This window comes from Arabidopsis thaliana (genome assembly GCF_000001735.4).
Source record: "Arabidopsis thaliana chromosome 1 sequence".
Taxonomy (NCBI): Eukaryota; Viridiplantae; Streptophyta; class Magnoliopsida; order Brassicales; family Brassicaceae; genus Arabidopsis; species Arabidopsis thaliana.
The window spans coordinates 4,447,523-4,461,239 of NC_003070.9; the positions used below are offsets into that span (position 1 = coordinate 4,447,523).

General features: G+C 37.3%; 4 protein-coding genes, 1 long non-coding RNA gene and 1 pseudogene across 13 annotated transcripts; 5 read left to right on the forward strand and 1 right to left on the reverse strand.

The window, feature by feature from the left end:
* Positions 1-26: 26 nt before the first annotated feature.
* AT1G13040 (Pentatricopeptide repeat (PPR-like) superfamily protein) lies at positions 27-2,479 on the forward strand (the record flags this gene model as incomplete). Of its 2 annotated transcripts, NM_001332059.1 has the most annotated exons (2): positions 115-1,840; positions 1,990-2,479. In NM_001332059.1, exon 1 carries the CDS (start codon positions 125-127, stop codon positions 1,676-1,678), a length of 1,554 nt encoding a protein of 517 aa, NP_001323253.1. In that variant the 5' UTR covers positions 115-124. The 2 variants fall into 2 exon arrangements, with proteins under 2 accessions (NP_172763.1, NP_001323253.1); NM_101174.2 differs by lacking the exon at positions 1,990-2,479 and having other exon boundaries at positions 27-1,678.
* Positions 2,191-4,220, forward strand: AT1G13050 (proline-rich receptor-like kinase). Of its 3 annotated transcripts, NM_001332060.1 has the most exons (3): positions 2,191-2,204; positions 2,635-2,743; positions 3,100-4,220. In NM_001332060.1, exon 3 carries the CDS (start codon positions 3,442-3,444, stop codon positions 3,997-3,999), a length of 558 nt encoding a protein of 185 aa, NP_001318991.1. In that variant the 5' UTR covers positions 2,191-2,204; positions 2,635-2,743; positions 3,100-3,441; the 3' UTR covers positions 4,000-4,220. The 3 variants fall into 3 exon arrangements, with proteins under 3 accessions (NP_001318991.1, NP_001154332.1, NP_172764.1); NM_001160860.2 differs by lacking the exon at positions 2,191-2,204 and having other exon boundaries at positions 2,648-2,743; NM_101175.5 differs by lacking the exons at positions 2,191-2,204; positions 2,635-2,743 and having other exon boundaries at positions 2,745-4,220.
* A 447-nt stretch (positions 4,221-4,667) lies between these two features.
* On the forward strand, positions 4,668-7,378 carry PBE1 (20S proteasome beta subunit E1). Of its 3 annotated transcripts, none has more exons than NM_001332061.1 (9): positions 4,690-4,848; positions 4,919-5,238; positions 5,333-5,462; positions 5,522-5,593; positions 5,757-5,863; positions 6,360-6,494; positions 6,592-6,695; positions 6,818-6,918; positions 7,014-7,354. In NM_001332061.1, exons 2-9 carry the CDS (start codon positions 5,119-5,121, stop codon positions 7,139-7,141), a joined length of 897 nt encoding a protein of 298 aa, NP_001323153.1. In that variant the 5' UTR covers positions 4,690-4,848; positions 4,919-5,118; the 3' UTR covers positions 7,142-7,354. The 3 variants fall into 3 exon arrangements, with proteins under 3 accessions (NP_172765.1, NP_001323153.1, NP_001184978.1); NM_001198049.1 differs by having other exon boundaries at positions 5,108-5,238; NM_101176.3 differs by lacking the exon at positions 5,522-5,593 and having other exon boundaries at positions 4,668-4,848; positions 5,108-5,238; positions 7,014-7,378.
* Positions 7,379-7,904: 526 nt separating this feature from the next.
* CYP71B27 lies at positions 7,905-9,709 on the forward strand (annotated as a pseudogene). 2 transcript variants are annotated; one of them is made up of 3 exons: positions 7,905-8,312; positions 8,386-8,847; positions 8,961-9,709. The 2 variants fall into 2 exon arrangements; another variant differs by having other exon boundaries at positions 7,905-9,709.
* A 39-nt stretch (positions 9,710-9,748) lies between these two features.
* On the reverse strand, positions 9,749-9,991 carry AT1G04987. Its single transcript, NR_138814.1, has one exon. It is a non-coding gene; the product is annotated as an other RNA (long non-coding RNA).
* A 1,488-nt stretch (positions 9,992-11,479) lies between these two features.
* CYP71B2 (cytochrome P450, family 71, subfamily B, polypeptide 2) lies at positions 11,480-13,474 on the forward strand. 2 transcript variants are annotated; one of them, NM_179322.1, is made up of 3 exons: positions 11,644-12,047; positions 12,121-12,586; positions 12,674-13,418. In NM_179322.1, the coding sequence occupies exons 1-3, from the start codon at positions 11,971-11,973 to the stop codon at positions 13,283-13,285; spliced, it is 1,155 nt and encodes a 384-aa protein (NP_849653.1). In that variant the 5' UTR covers positions 11,644-11,970; the 3' UTR covers positions 13,286-13,418. The 2 variants fall into 2 exon arrangements, with proteins under 2 accessions (NP_172767.1, NP_849653.1); NM_101178.4 differs by having other exon boundaries at positions 11,480-12,586; positions 12,674-13,474.
* Positions 13,475-13,717: the final 243 nt, after the last annotated feature.

Sequence of the window (13,717 nt, forward strand, 5' to 3'; positions counted from 1 at the left end):
CTTCTTTTTTTTTTTTTTTCCCTCTAGCTTAAGCTCAAGACCAGCCGTCGTCGTCGATCTGATGTCGCCGCATTGAAACAAAGAAGAGGCAACGGTGATATGATCATATGCGTCGAGCTCTGATATGCATCAGACGCTGGGCGCAGTACGCCTTGCATACCGCTCGCGTATAGCTAACCTCGTTAAATCAGGTATGATTGACAACGCTGTTCAGGTGTTCGATGAAATGCGTCACTCAAGCTACCGAGTTTTCTCCTTCGATTATAATCGTTTCATCGGGGTTTTGGTTAGAGAGTCTAGATTTGAGCTTGCTGAGGCAATATATTGGGATATGAAGCCCATGGGTTTTTCTCTCATCCCCTTCACTTACTCAAGGTTTATCTCGGGTTTATGTAAAGTTAAAAAATTTGATCTCATTGACGCTCTACTGAGTGATATGGAAACCCTTGGATTCATACCAGATATCTGGGCGTTCAATGTCTATTTGGATCTGTTGTGTCGAGAGAATAAGGTAGGTTTTGCTGTTCAGACGTTCTTTTGTATGGTTCAGAGAGGTAGGGAACCTGATGTTGTATCTTATACTATACTTATTAATGGGTTATTTAGAGCTGGTAAGGTTACTGATGCTGTTGAGATTTGGAATGCAATGATTCGTAGCGGGGTTAGTCCGGATAATAAAGCATGTGCAGCACTTGTTGTTGGGTTATGTCATGCTCGGAAAGTTGATTTGGCTTATGAGATGGTGGCGGAGGAGATCAAAAGTGCACGAGTTAAGCTTAGTACAGTGGTGTATAATGCGTTGATTAGTGGGTTTTGTAAAGCGGGTAGAATAGAAAAGGCAGAAGCTTTAAAATCATATATGAGTAAGATTGGGTGTGAGCCGGATCTTGTTACGTACAATGTGTTGTTGAATTATTATTATGATAACAATATGTTGAAGAGAGCGGAAGGGGTGATGGCTGAGATGGTAAGAAGCGGGATACAGCTTGATGCTTATAGTTATAACCAGTTGCTTAAGCGGCATTGCAGGGTTAGTCATCCTGATAAGTGCTATAACTTCATGGTAAAGGAGATGGAGCCTAGAGGTTTTTGTGATGTCGTTTCGTACAGTACTCTGATCGAAACATTCTGTAGGGCGTCAAACACGAGGAAGGCTTACAGGCTCTTTGAGGAGATGAGACAGAAAGGGATGGTAATGAATGTGGTCACATACACGAGTCTTATCAAGGCTTTTCTTAGGGAAGGTAACTCTAGCGTTGCAAAGAAGCTTCTTGATCAGATGACAGAGTTAGGTCTGTCACCAGATCGCATTTTCTACACGACAATCCTGGACCATTTGTGTAAATCCGGAAATGTGGACAAGGCTTATGGTGTTTTTAATGACATGATAGAGCACGAAATTACACCGGATGCGATTTCATACAACTCCCTTATTAGTGGCCTCTGCAGGTCTGGTAGAGTAACTGAAGCTATAAAATTGTTTGAGGACATGAAAGGTAAAGAATGTTGTCCTGATGAATTAACTTTCAAGTTCATTATCGGAGGACTCATACGGGGAAAAAAATTATCAGCAGCCTACAAGGTTTGGGATCAGATGATGGATAAAGGATTCACGCTTGATAGGGATGTGTCCGATACACTCATCAAGGCTAGCTGTTCAATGAGTGCTGATGCGTAGGCATAATAAGGGGATAGACTTTTAAAGTTGTCCAAATTGCCCTCTCCTGTGCAAAAATGCCATCATAGTCAATATTATGGCGACACAGAGATGCTGATACAGAGCTATTAAAGCCTCTACTGTTGCCTGCTGCTGCTCGGAGAGAAAGAAGAAACCTATCAGGTTTAAACTAATTTCCTTCCTTTTTTACATAAACGAATACGTGGTATAGTTTATGTAGACCAACTATATCTTGACTTTTATTACTCGTTTCATATTCCTTACATCTTTGGAATGTGAACCAACTCTACTCTGCCTTGTCCCTGTTGCAGCGACATTATATGCTCCCGAAGGATCATTATTTGTGGTCAGATTATGGAACAAGACAACCAGCTCTCTTACATTGACTCAGTTTAAACCAAGTCCTCAGAAATATTAGACTGAGGACTCAGCTTATTAGACTGAGAAAAAGATCTTCCTTTATTATGCTTAGGCACATCAAGATTATTGATACTTGATATGAGAAGCATGGATTCCTCCTTCAATGGTACGCTTGTAGGACTTTTTTTTTTGCACCACGCTTGTAGAACGTAACTCCACTGTCAGATGCAGTCTCGATTAAGTATCATGTTGGAATGTATGCTACCAATGAGGTTTTGGATCTTGATATGCCAAGAGCTTAAGACGTAACTGATATGCATCTTAAAAAGCTCAGACGTTATCTCACTAGTGTATTGTTAGTTTTGCAGGACTTTGTTTCAGAACGTGCCAACCTTTTCCCTTTTGTCAGAATATTGTCATGATTCTGCATATTTTCATAGACTGACATATTCAATAACAAAATCAAGCTTTGTCTGGATCCCTATTGATCGTGATTTTTTTTCAATTTTATTGTTTTTGTGTGAGTTTTTTCAGCGGCTCTCAGCACTATGCTTCAGACATCCCTTTACTATATTTTATCATGTGTACTAATGCAGAACTAAGCCTTTATAAGTGCGAGACAAGAAGGAAAGAGGCCCGCCGGTTCAAGACACAAACATTATAAAACAGAGCGGCTACTAATCTTAACCATAATCAGAAGAACCTGTACGTTGTTACCTTTCTCTCTCTCTTTTTCTTGGTACTTTAACCAAAAAAATGAGAGAATTAGGACCCAGTATTTACATTTTCTGTTTCAAAACTTTTAGATGAGAAATAAGAGATGATGGTTCTAGTTTTGCTTGCTTGAATATGAAAAAAGATTACTTGCTTCCTTGTGTCAGTTTCCTTTAACACAAGAATCCTACTTAAACTTCTCACCAAGTAATCATCTCTCTCATTTGGAAACACTCAAAATTTTCTCTCTTCATTGCTTTCACTTAACTCTTTTCTCCTTTAGTTGTACTTCAATGTCTCACCACCACTATGAAACCAACCCTCATTTCGTTCAATTTTCCTTGCAGGATCAACATCAAGGTGGTCCTTCTAGCTCATGGAACTCTCCGCACCATCACCAGATCCCACAGGCTCACTCAGTTGCTCCACCCAGGGTGAAAATAAAGACTCGGGGACGCCACCAGACTGAGCCACCTGAAACAATCCATGAATCGCCTTCCTCAAGACCCTTGCCACTGAGACCGGAGGAACCATTACCACCACGCCATAATCCAAACTCTGCCAGGCCATTGCAATTGAGCCCTGAGGAGCAACGACCTCCACACCGTGGCTATGGATCTGAACCAACTCCATGGAGAAGAGCTCCAACACGACCAGCTTATCAGCAAGGCCCAAAGAGGACCAAACCCATGACATTGCCAGCCACAATCTGCTGTGCAATTCTCCTGATCGTCCTAATTTTATCAGGTCTCATTCTCCTCTTAGTCTACCTCGCCAACCGTCCACGCTCACCATACTTCGACATCTCAGCAGCAACCCTAAACACCGCCAATCTGGACATGGGATATGTTCTAAATGGAGATCTCGCGGTTGTGGTAAACTTCACAAATCCAAGCAAGAAAAGCAGTGTGGACTTCAGCTACGTGATGTTCGAGCTCTACTTCTACAACACACTCATAGCGACTGAACACATCGAGCCATTCATTGTACCAAAGGGAATGTCAATGTTCACAAGCTTCCATCTCGTCAGCAGTCAGGTACAAATTCAGATGATTCAGAGTCAGGACTTGCAGCTGCAGCTCGGAACTGGTCCAGTGTTGTTGAATTTGAGAGGAACGTTTCACGCTCGCTCGAACCTTGGGTCGTTGATGAGATACTCTTATTGGTTGCACACACAGTGCAGCATCTCTTTAAATACCCCTCCTGCAGGGACCATGCGAGCAAGAAGATGCAATACAAAACGCTAGCGATTTGCAGCATTTCTGACTGAATACATTGCTTCTTTTCTTGATGCGTTTGATGATAATATAGGCAAATAGATAGTTTTTGTATTTTTCTGCTACTTTTAGAAATAACAAAATGACAAAGGGGAAAATGCATTTGATTTTGTATTTCGAATTATAGAATTGATCTTAAATTGTATGTAATTTGATTATAATATTAGAGATGAAGATATATTATCTAAAAATCCATAATTATTCATTTTGATTATAATGTTCTAGCTAGCTTTAATAATGTAGAAATAAGATCTTATATTACTTTTGTAAAAGTGAAATATGTGCGAATAAAGTGTTTAACTTTGTGCATGTTACACGAAAAGAAAAAGGATATATCCCCTAAAACAGTCATTACTGAGAAATATCATAAGAACAAAAATTTCTTGAAAATTATTGCAATCCTAGATTAACATTTGTCAACAATCAACATGCAACTTGTATATTACATGTTTTAAAACTAAATTACGAATACATAACACTAAACCATATAATTTTATTTTATTTCAAACTACTAAAATTTACTATGTTTAAAAAAAAAACTTAAAGACAATATTTCTATGAAATTAATAAAAATGTATCATAATATTGATTTATTATCATGTTTATTTCAGTACAAACCACAGATAAGAAAAAGTGATCGGCCCATTAAATTGATAGCCCAATATGATTTTACAGTTTATGGCCCATATTTGTGGTTTGCCCGGAGCTCAAGAAACGATCTCTTTCTTCTTCTTCTCGTCGTCGTTTGTCACTTTAGAGCTACTTCTTCTTCTTCTCTGCTAAGCCTTTCCTCTCGACTTGATACTTTTCTCCAGTAAGGTACGTTTCCGATCCTTAATCGAGCTCTAGTATCATTGATTTGGCTATGTTAATGAAGATGAGGGTTTAGGGTTCTTATACAGACACCAATGTATCTCGTGCTAGATCTGATTTGAAGTTATGAGAGAAAAACTCTTTGATTGACATCTGATTTTGGTTTATCTCCTTCTGGATCAGCTTATTTTTATTGTAGCTTCTCTGATTTTCGATGGGTACTTATATTTTTTTTTTCAATTTGGGATTTTTCATGATTCTGTAGGGTTTGCAAAGATGAAGCTTGATACTAGTGGGTTCGAGACTTCCATGCCTATGATTGGATTTGGCTCGAGCAGTGATATGCTTGATGAGCTTTCTTCTGTACCCTCGTTTGATCTACCCCGTACTAAAGAGGTGACTTTTTTTGTTTTTGTTTGTGATTCGAAGCAGTGTGAGTGAATTTTCAATGTTGTTTGATTACGAAACTGGTTTTATTTGTTGGTTTCAGTTTGATGGATTTCAGAAAAAAGCTAAAGACATGTTGAAGCATGCAAAAGGAACAACCACTCTCGCTTTTATCTTCAAAGGTGGTGTTATGGTCGCTGCTGATTCTCGGGCTAGCATGGGAGGATATATCTGTATGTTCTCTTTTATCACTTTACTTTTAGTTTTGTTTGCAGACTTTGACGATGTTTAGCTGTGAGCTCTCTTAAGAATTCCTCCAAAAATATGCATCCTTTCGATATAGTTGACTTTGGTAGAAACACTAGTACAATGAAGATTAAGTTAGCTTGTTGTTGGTTTTGGTTTTGTGCTGGAGTGTCAAACAAATTTCTAGTTTTCATTCTGTTGGCCATTAATTGTGAACCAGTAGAGGAAAGAAAACGTTGTGTGATTTTTGTTAATGTTTTAAATCTGTTTACCACATTCAGCCTCACAATCTGTGAAGAAGATTATTGAAATCAATCCTTATATGCTCGGTACAATGGCTGGAGGAGCTGCTGATTGCCAATTCTGGCACAGAAATCTTGGAATTAAGGTACCTAACTAGAAATCTTTTTGGCCGTGTCTGAACTGATAACTTGGATCTTTGATTAATCTTTCTCTCTGTGGTTATCGGGAATCTTGCTGCCTTGTTATATAGTGATTTTTTTATATATTTCTAAAAGCAGCAGATTCATTTACCTTATCAAATGCTTTAAGTTTTAGTTCTGTCTATATTAAAGAATGACAAAGATTTTGCTTGTTTGATGTTGACCCTAAGATCATACAAGCCTCTTTGAATGCTAAGCATGCAATTTCAGTTGAGCATGTGGTGGCTTTAGATCCCCTTTTTTTCTAATCAAACATTCTGTAGCAAGAAAGTTCAGCTTTTTTTCCTCTGTACTTAGATAGCAAATAAATAAAGAACTTAGTTTGTTGAATGCGATGTGAAATTTTGGCATGTTAATACCATTGTAGACTTCTTCATTTTATCACCAACATCTTGTTTGTTGATTTTATGGCTGATCTCTTAATTTATTTGTCTATCCAAGTGCCGTCTACATGAGCTGGCAAACAAGAGGAGAATCTCTGTTTCCGGAGCTTCGAAACTTCTTGCCAACATGCTCTATTCATACCGTGGAATGGGACTTTCTGTTGGTACAATGATTGCTGGATGGGACGAAACTGTCAGTAAAACCAACTTCATATCTTCAACACTGTTATTTTCTTCCCACGCAAAAGGAAATTTTGAAATGCTAAATCCGTTTACTTCTTGTATAATAGGGTCCCGGACTATACTATGTCGACAACGAAGGAGGACGGCTCAAGGGAGACAGGTTTTCAGTCGGTTCTGGTTCACCATATGCTTACGGTGTGCTGGACAGCGGGTAAGTCATTTCCCAAACAACATCTTCATCGCTTTTGTCCCAATCTCAAAGGCTAAAAACCAAAATCTAATGATGTTAGTTAAGCAACCGTTTCATATTTATGATTTTACTTGCATCATCAGGTACAAATATGATATGTCAGTTGAAGAAGCTTCCGAGTTAGCAAGGAGATCAATCTACCATGCGACATTCCGTGATGGAGCCAGTGGTGGAGTTGCTAGCGGTTAGTAATCTGAATGCATCTGTGGTTCAAATGTAATATTTAACTTTCAAGATTCTGATTTAGCTCATAAGTTTGTTCTCTTCTCATATGACCAGTGTACCACGTTGGTCCCGAAGGATGGACGAAACTATCAGGAGATGATGTTGGGGAGCTACACTACCATTACTACCCCGTGGCACCAGCTACCGCAGAACAAGTCATGGAGGAAGCAACAGCCGAATAAAAATCCTGTTTAGTTTTCTAATCGTTCACTCCCTTTCTTGTTGTTGCATTTTGTGGTAGTATATACTGAGTTGTCTCTAGCTGAAGCTTTGGTATTCTATTTTACTGATCTGAAATGTTGCTCGCGGATTATTCTCTATAAGATTCTCTTTTTCTGCAATCACATTCTTCTCTTACTCGGTGTTTTAAATTCCAATATAGGGAATTGTGATTGTTTTGCACCATTTTGTTAGTTAACCAGTCTCTCCCTATCCAACTCTATCGGCAATCCTCACAGATTTGCTCGTGATAGCTGGTGGCTGGCGTTGTAGAGACTAGAGAGCAAAGCTTAGTTTGGACCACATGAATTGCTTCGGCTCTGTCCCATCTTTTTTATCAACCTAAATTCCCAATGATGATAACATCCACCAACTAGAAGAGAAGAGTTCATGGTTTTGCTTTCGTCTCTCGTTTCATCAATCTTTTTTAAACACCCCTCAGGAAACTTGCACATCAGTCAACATGGAAGTGTCTCAGTGGTCGACAAGGGCATAGTTCTGTCTTAAATGATGCGATTTTTACCAAACGGCGTTCCTATTAGCAACATAAAAAGCCATGAGGTCCATAACTCGTCTTCGTTCAATGATCCAATCAATCAATCAATGATTTTTGAACCACACGACATGATTATGTTTTTTTTTTGTCGCATTCATGACTTGAAAATTTAACGTATCGATCACATCATCAACCCCTTATAAACAAGACTCTTTGAGATTCTAAGCTCATCTATCCAAGAAACAGAAACCAAGGAAACCAAAAACAGAGGAAGGCAAAAATGGCGATCTTGTTCTGTTTCTTCTTGGTTTCGCTTGTTACTCTCGTATCATCAATCTTTTTTAAACAGATCAAAAACACAAAATTTAATCTTCCTCCGAGCCCTCCTAGTCTTCCGATAATTGGAAACTTACACCATCTTACAGGATTGCCTCACAGATGTTATCATAAGCTCTCCATCAAATACGGTCCCGTGATACTTCTTCATCTCGGCTTTGTTCCAGTTGTTGTGATCTCATTGAGCGAAGCAGCTGAAGCAGTACTCAAAACACATGATTTGGAATGTTGCAGCCGACCAAAGACGGTGGGGACCGGAAAACTCTCTTACGGTTTTAAAGACATCAGTTTTGTGCCATACAGTGAGTATTGGCGGGAAATGCGAAAACTCGCGGTTACCGAACTTTTTAGCCTTAAAAAGGTTCAATCTTATAGGTATATAAGAGGGGAAGAGATCGAATTTATGGTGAAGAAATTGTCAGAATCAGCTTTGAAGCAATCTCCTGTGGATCTACCTTCTTCTCCCTCACCGCAAGCATAATTTTTAGAGTAGCCTTAGGGCGGAATTTCCACGAGAGCGGCTCCATTATCGATCAGGAGGGGATTGAAGAACTTGTTACCGCGGCTACAACAGCTATAGGAAGTTTTACTTTCTCGGACTTCTTCCCAAGTGGACTTGGAAGATTCTTAGATTGCTTGTTTCGTACGCAAACAAATATAAACAAAGTCTCGGAGAAGCTTGATGCTTTTTACCAGCATGTGATTGATGATCACTTGAAGCCATCAACTTTGGATTCCTCCGGAGATATTGTTGCCTTGATGTTAGATATGATAAAGAAAAAAGGACATAAAGATGATTTCAAGCTCAATGTGGATAACATCAAAGCAGTCCTCATGGTAAAGTTCAAATTTTGGTTCATATATCTTTTTATTTTTCAAACCATTGAATAAACACTTAGTTTAAACTACTAAGCTTATTATGTATATATGTCTGTTTATGTGATGCTCAGAATATATTTCTCGCGGGGATAGACACAGGCGCCATAACAATGATTTGGGCGATGACCGAGCTCGTTAAAAAACCCTTAGTGATGAAGAGAGCTCAAGAAAATATCCGAGGCGTCCTCGGGCTCAAAAGAGATAGAATCACTGAAGAAGACCTATGCAAATTTGATTGCTTGAAACATATTGTCAAGGAAACATTAAGATTACACCCACCAGTTCCATTTTTGGTCCCAAGGGAAACAATATCTCACATCAAGATTCAAGGCTACGATATTCCACCAAAAACGCAAATCCAAGTTAACGTATTACGTATGGACGATCGGACGTGACCCCAAGCGTTGGACCGACCCTGAAGAATTCCGCCCTGAACGGTTTGCAAATACTTGTGTAGATTTTAGAGGACAACACTTTGACTTTCTACCGTTTGGTTCTGGTCGAAGGATCTGTCCCGCGATATCAATGGCGATTGCTACCGTGGAGCTAGGACTGATGAATTTGCTTGACTTTTTCGATTGGAGATTGCCTGATGGGATGAAAGTTGAAGACATTGATATAGAAGAAGCTGGTAATGTCACGGTAGTCAAGAAACTACTTATTTACCTTGTGCCCCTTCAACGTCATTGATGAGAAGTTAAAGAAAGCTCCATGACATGGAAAGAATACGAGAAGATAACCTATAATTCTCTAGATATTATTGCGAGATATATAAGAATTAATTCATGTTTGATGATCAACATTCCAAAAACAATAATTTATATAATAATAACAAATCTTCTATTTAAACCATTTTGCAATGATTGGATTGAGATTCGGTGGCTGGCTGTCACTTTATCGCAGTTATCGATCTTTTTGTCTACCAAATGATATTTCAAAGAGTCAATTAGTAGTATGGACAAATATAGTAATAAAAATCAATTATGATTCTGTGGCTACTATATATGGAGTTTATCAGGCCACAGACTGAGACGGAAGAATGAGGATTATGATGTTCCAAGAGTAGTGGAAATTTTTTAGTACCACCAACCAACATTTCGTCTTAGGACGAGAATTAAACACTTGTAGACTTTATAATAACATTTCGTCCAAAATAGTGGGCACTAAAACAAATTTATTATTTTCTTTAAAAAAAACACGCTTTTCATTATAATCGAGTTCAAATTTTCAAAAACTCTAGAAGTACTCTATTTACGATATAAACCCATTTGAAGTCAAGGCTAAGTTCACATTCATAAAATCATGACTCATGAGCGACGAGATCAATAATAAACAAATTTTCAGCCTACATTTCTGATTTCTTGCACGTTATATATAGCTTGAATTGTTGTGCCAGTTAGGTGATTTTAATTAGGTTAACTTCTCTACTTAATTTGGATATTTGCATGTGGTGTCTACCACGTTACGTGGTTTTAGGGTTATTATTTATATTTTACTAAAGTTTATATATAAAGTTCGGGCTTTAGGAATCAAGCGATCAAGTCAAAAAAATTGTTGGATAAATTTTTTAACGTATGTTTTGTTTTAACCAACTTAGAAACTTTGTATTTCTCGTGGCAGTTTTTTTCCCTTTTCAGTTCTCGTGCCAAGCTTAAGAATATGAAAATATACTAATTGTGATGGTGATTCAAACCCTTAACAAAAAAAAAAAAAGGTGATGGTGATTCATCACAACCATATCATCGGGATGTCACATTCAATACTAAAGGACGAGACCTCCACCGAAACAAACATCTATAAATCCAATTTTAGTTAATGTTTTTTTTTGTTTGTTTCTGAACAGTTCAATAGCCTATAAGTAGTTATATACAAAAGTAATAATGCAAGGAAACTTGGATCTATCTTAACTTTGATTGATACAACAGAATTGACATATTCAAAAAAATATGGATGTCATATTCAATTTTTATTATTTTTGGGAAATAAAATACAATATGGATGTCACAGTGATAATATATTAATATGCCAGCAAACATGTAAACCATCATCTATTCATCTACGTTTCCTCTAAGAAGAAATAAATTGGATTCGAACAGATTTAGAACTCTCAACGTCATCAGAAATTAGTATATCAAAGAGAGTGGATTTCCAACGACATCATTATTTTCCACCATATAATTTAAACCTCATTAATAAGGTTTCATTTGCCGTTTAAAGGCATAATCATTTGCCGTTTTCCTCTATAATTCTCTTAAAGTTATAATTTAAAACCCCAATAAATTAGTAAATTTGACAATGACATAACCAAAATCCTAATTAATTATAAATTTTGATCAAAAATCTATTAAATTTTCAAATTCGAAGTCTACTCACCTATTTTTAATCTTACTCTAATAAATAAACTTATCTATCTCTATATATCCATACTATGTAATCGTTGACTTAAAAAGGTATAATATTATACAATCGTTGACATTAAAAACCATATAATATACAATGATTGAGAAACTGCTTATCCACTCAACCAATCAAAACAAAGTGTAATCGGAACACGTGGATTTTGAACCACAAGACTTGGTTTATGCTTGTGTCACATTTATGATTTCAACGAAGATAATATCCACAAATCTAGTAACTTCTGTATGCGACTCTACAACCACTTGATTTGAAGAGTTAACGTCTCAATCACGTCGTCAATCCCTGTCACTCTATCTCTATCTTATAAAGAAGAAGACTCTTCGAAGTTCTAAACTCATAGAAACAGAGCCAACAAAACAAAAACAGAGGAAGAAAAACAAAAATGACGATCTTGCTCTGTTTCTTCTTAGTTTCACTTCTTACTATCGTATCATCAATCTTTCTTAAACAGAATAAAACCTCAAAATTCAATCTTCCCCCAAGCCCTTCAAGCCTTCCGATCATTGGAAACTTACACCATCTCGCAGGATTGCCTCACAGATGTTTTCATAAGCTCTCTATCAAATACGGACCCTTGGTCTTTCTTCGTCTCGGGTCTGTTCCGGTTGTTGTGATCTCATCGAGTGAAGCAGCTGAAGCAGTTCTCAAAACCAATGACTTGGAATGTTGCAGCCGACCAAAGACGGTGGGGAGCGGAAAACTCTCTTACGGTTTCAAAGACATCACTTTCGCACCATACGGTGAGTATTGGCGAGAAGTGCGAAAACTCGCGGTTATCGAGCTTTTTAGCTCTAAAAAGGTTCAATCTTTCAGGTATATAAGAGAGGAAGAGGTCGACTTCGTGGTCAAGAAAGTGTCAGAATCAGCTTTGAAGCAATCTCCTGTGGATTTAAGCAAAACCTTTTTCTCCCTCACCGCTAGTATCATTTGTAGAGTCGCCTTAGGACAGAATTTCAATGAAAGCGGCTTTGTTATCGATCAAGACAGGATCGAAGAACTTGTTACCGAATCAGCAGAAGCTCTAGGGACTTTCACTTTCTCTGACTTCTTCCCTGGTGGACTTGGAAGATTTGTAGATTGGTTGTTTCAACGACACAAGAAGATCAACAAAGTCTTTAAGGAACTTGATGCTTTTTATCAGCATGTGATTGATGATCACTTGAAGCCAGAGGGAAGAAAGAATCAAGATATTGTCACCTTGATTTTGGATATGATCGATAAACAAGAAGATTCAGATTCTTTCAAACTCAACATGGATAATCTCAAGGCAATTGTCATGGTAAATTCTCAAATTTTGGTTTTCTTTATATCCTATGTTAACCTATATTGATTCAAAAATTTTGTATCATTATTATGTGGTATTTAGGATGTATTTCTCGCGGGGATAGATACAAGCGCGGTAACAATGATTTGGGCGATGACAGAACTTATTAGAAACCCTAGAGTGATGAAGAAGGCTCAAGAAAGTATTCGAACCACTCTGGGTCTCAAGAAGGAAAGAATCACTGAAGAAGATTTAGGCAAAGTTGAGTATTTGAACCACATACTCAAGGAAACTTTTAGGTTACACCCGGCACTTCCATTTGTGGTGCCAAGGGAAACAATGTCTCACATCAAGATCCAAGGCTATGATATTCCACCGAAAACACAAATCCAGCTTAACGTGTGGACGATCGGACGTGACCCTAAGCGTTGGAATGACCCTGAAGAATTCAACCCTGAAAGGTTTGCAAATAGCTCTGTAGATTTTAGAGGACAACATTTTGACCTATTACCGTTTGGTTCTGGTCGAAGGATTTGTCCCGGAATGCCAATGGCGATTGCTAGTGTGGAACTAGCATTGATGAATTTGCTTTATTATTTTGATTGGAGTATGCCTGATGGGACTAAAGGTGAAGACATTGATATGGAAGAAGCTGGTAATATCTCTATTGTCAAGAAAATACCTCTTCAACTTGTGCCTGTTCAACGTTATTGATGAGCAATAATATAAGCTCGATAACATGGAAAGTGTATGAAGCAAAAAACATAAGATTCTTTAGATTTTGTTGTGTTATATAAGAAAGAAATGTTCCAATAATAAATCAAGAAAGAATAACTTTTGTTCATTTACTTAAAAACTAGATCATAATCAACACGGATTAAGATCTTTTTCATTCAACAAAATTCTAAATTTTGTTTTTTTAAGTAAAAAATGTTATAGCATAAATGTTCAGATTTTTATGTCGTATTATATTGAATTAAATATAGAACAAAGAAAAATAAGATACAGAACAAAGAGAAATTTTGATCCAAAAAAAAAAAGAAAGAGAAATAAGATCTAGAACAAAAACGATACATTCAGATTGATTATTGAAATCAAATAATCGAATTTATAATTGAATTTGATGGAATTTATAATGTATTTTTT

What these genes read in the sequence shown, in the direction of transcription:
- AT1G13050 (NM_101175.5), top strand. Translation starts at nt 3,046, where the DNA reads ATGTCTCACCACCACTATGAAACCAACCCTCATTTCGTTCAATTTTCC.
- PBE1 (NM_001332061.1), top strand. Translation starts at nt 5,119, where the DNA reads ATGAAGCTTGATACTAGTGGGTTCGAGACTTCCATGCCTATGATTGGA. An exon ending in TAGCATGGGAGGATATATCT is followed by an intron (nt 5,463 to 5,521) that starts GTATGTTCTCTT and finishes GACGATGTTTAG; the next exon opens with CTGTGAGCTCTCTTAAGAAT. An exon ending in TTGCTGGATGGGACGAAACT is followed by an intron (nt 6,495 to 6,591) that starts GTCAGTAAAACC and finishes CTTGTATAATAG; the next exon opens with GGTCCCGGACTATACTATGT.
- CYP71B2 (NM_101178.4), top strand. Translation starts at nt 11,690, where the DNA reads ATGACGATCTTGCTCTGTTTCTTCTTAGTTTCACTTCTTACTATCGTA. An exon ending in ATCTCAAGGCAATTGTCATG is followed by an intron (nt 12,587 to 12,673) that starts GTAAATTCTCAA and finishes TGTGGTATTTAG; the next exon opens with GATGTATTTCTCGCGGGGAT.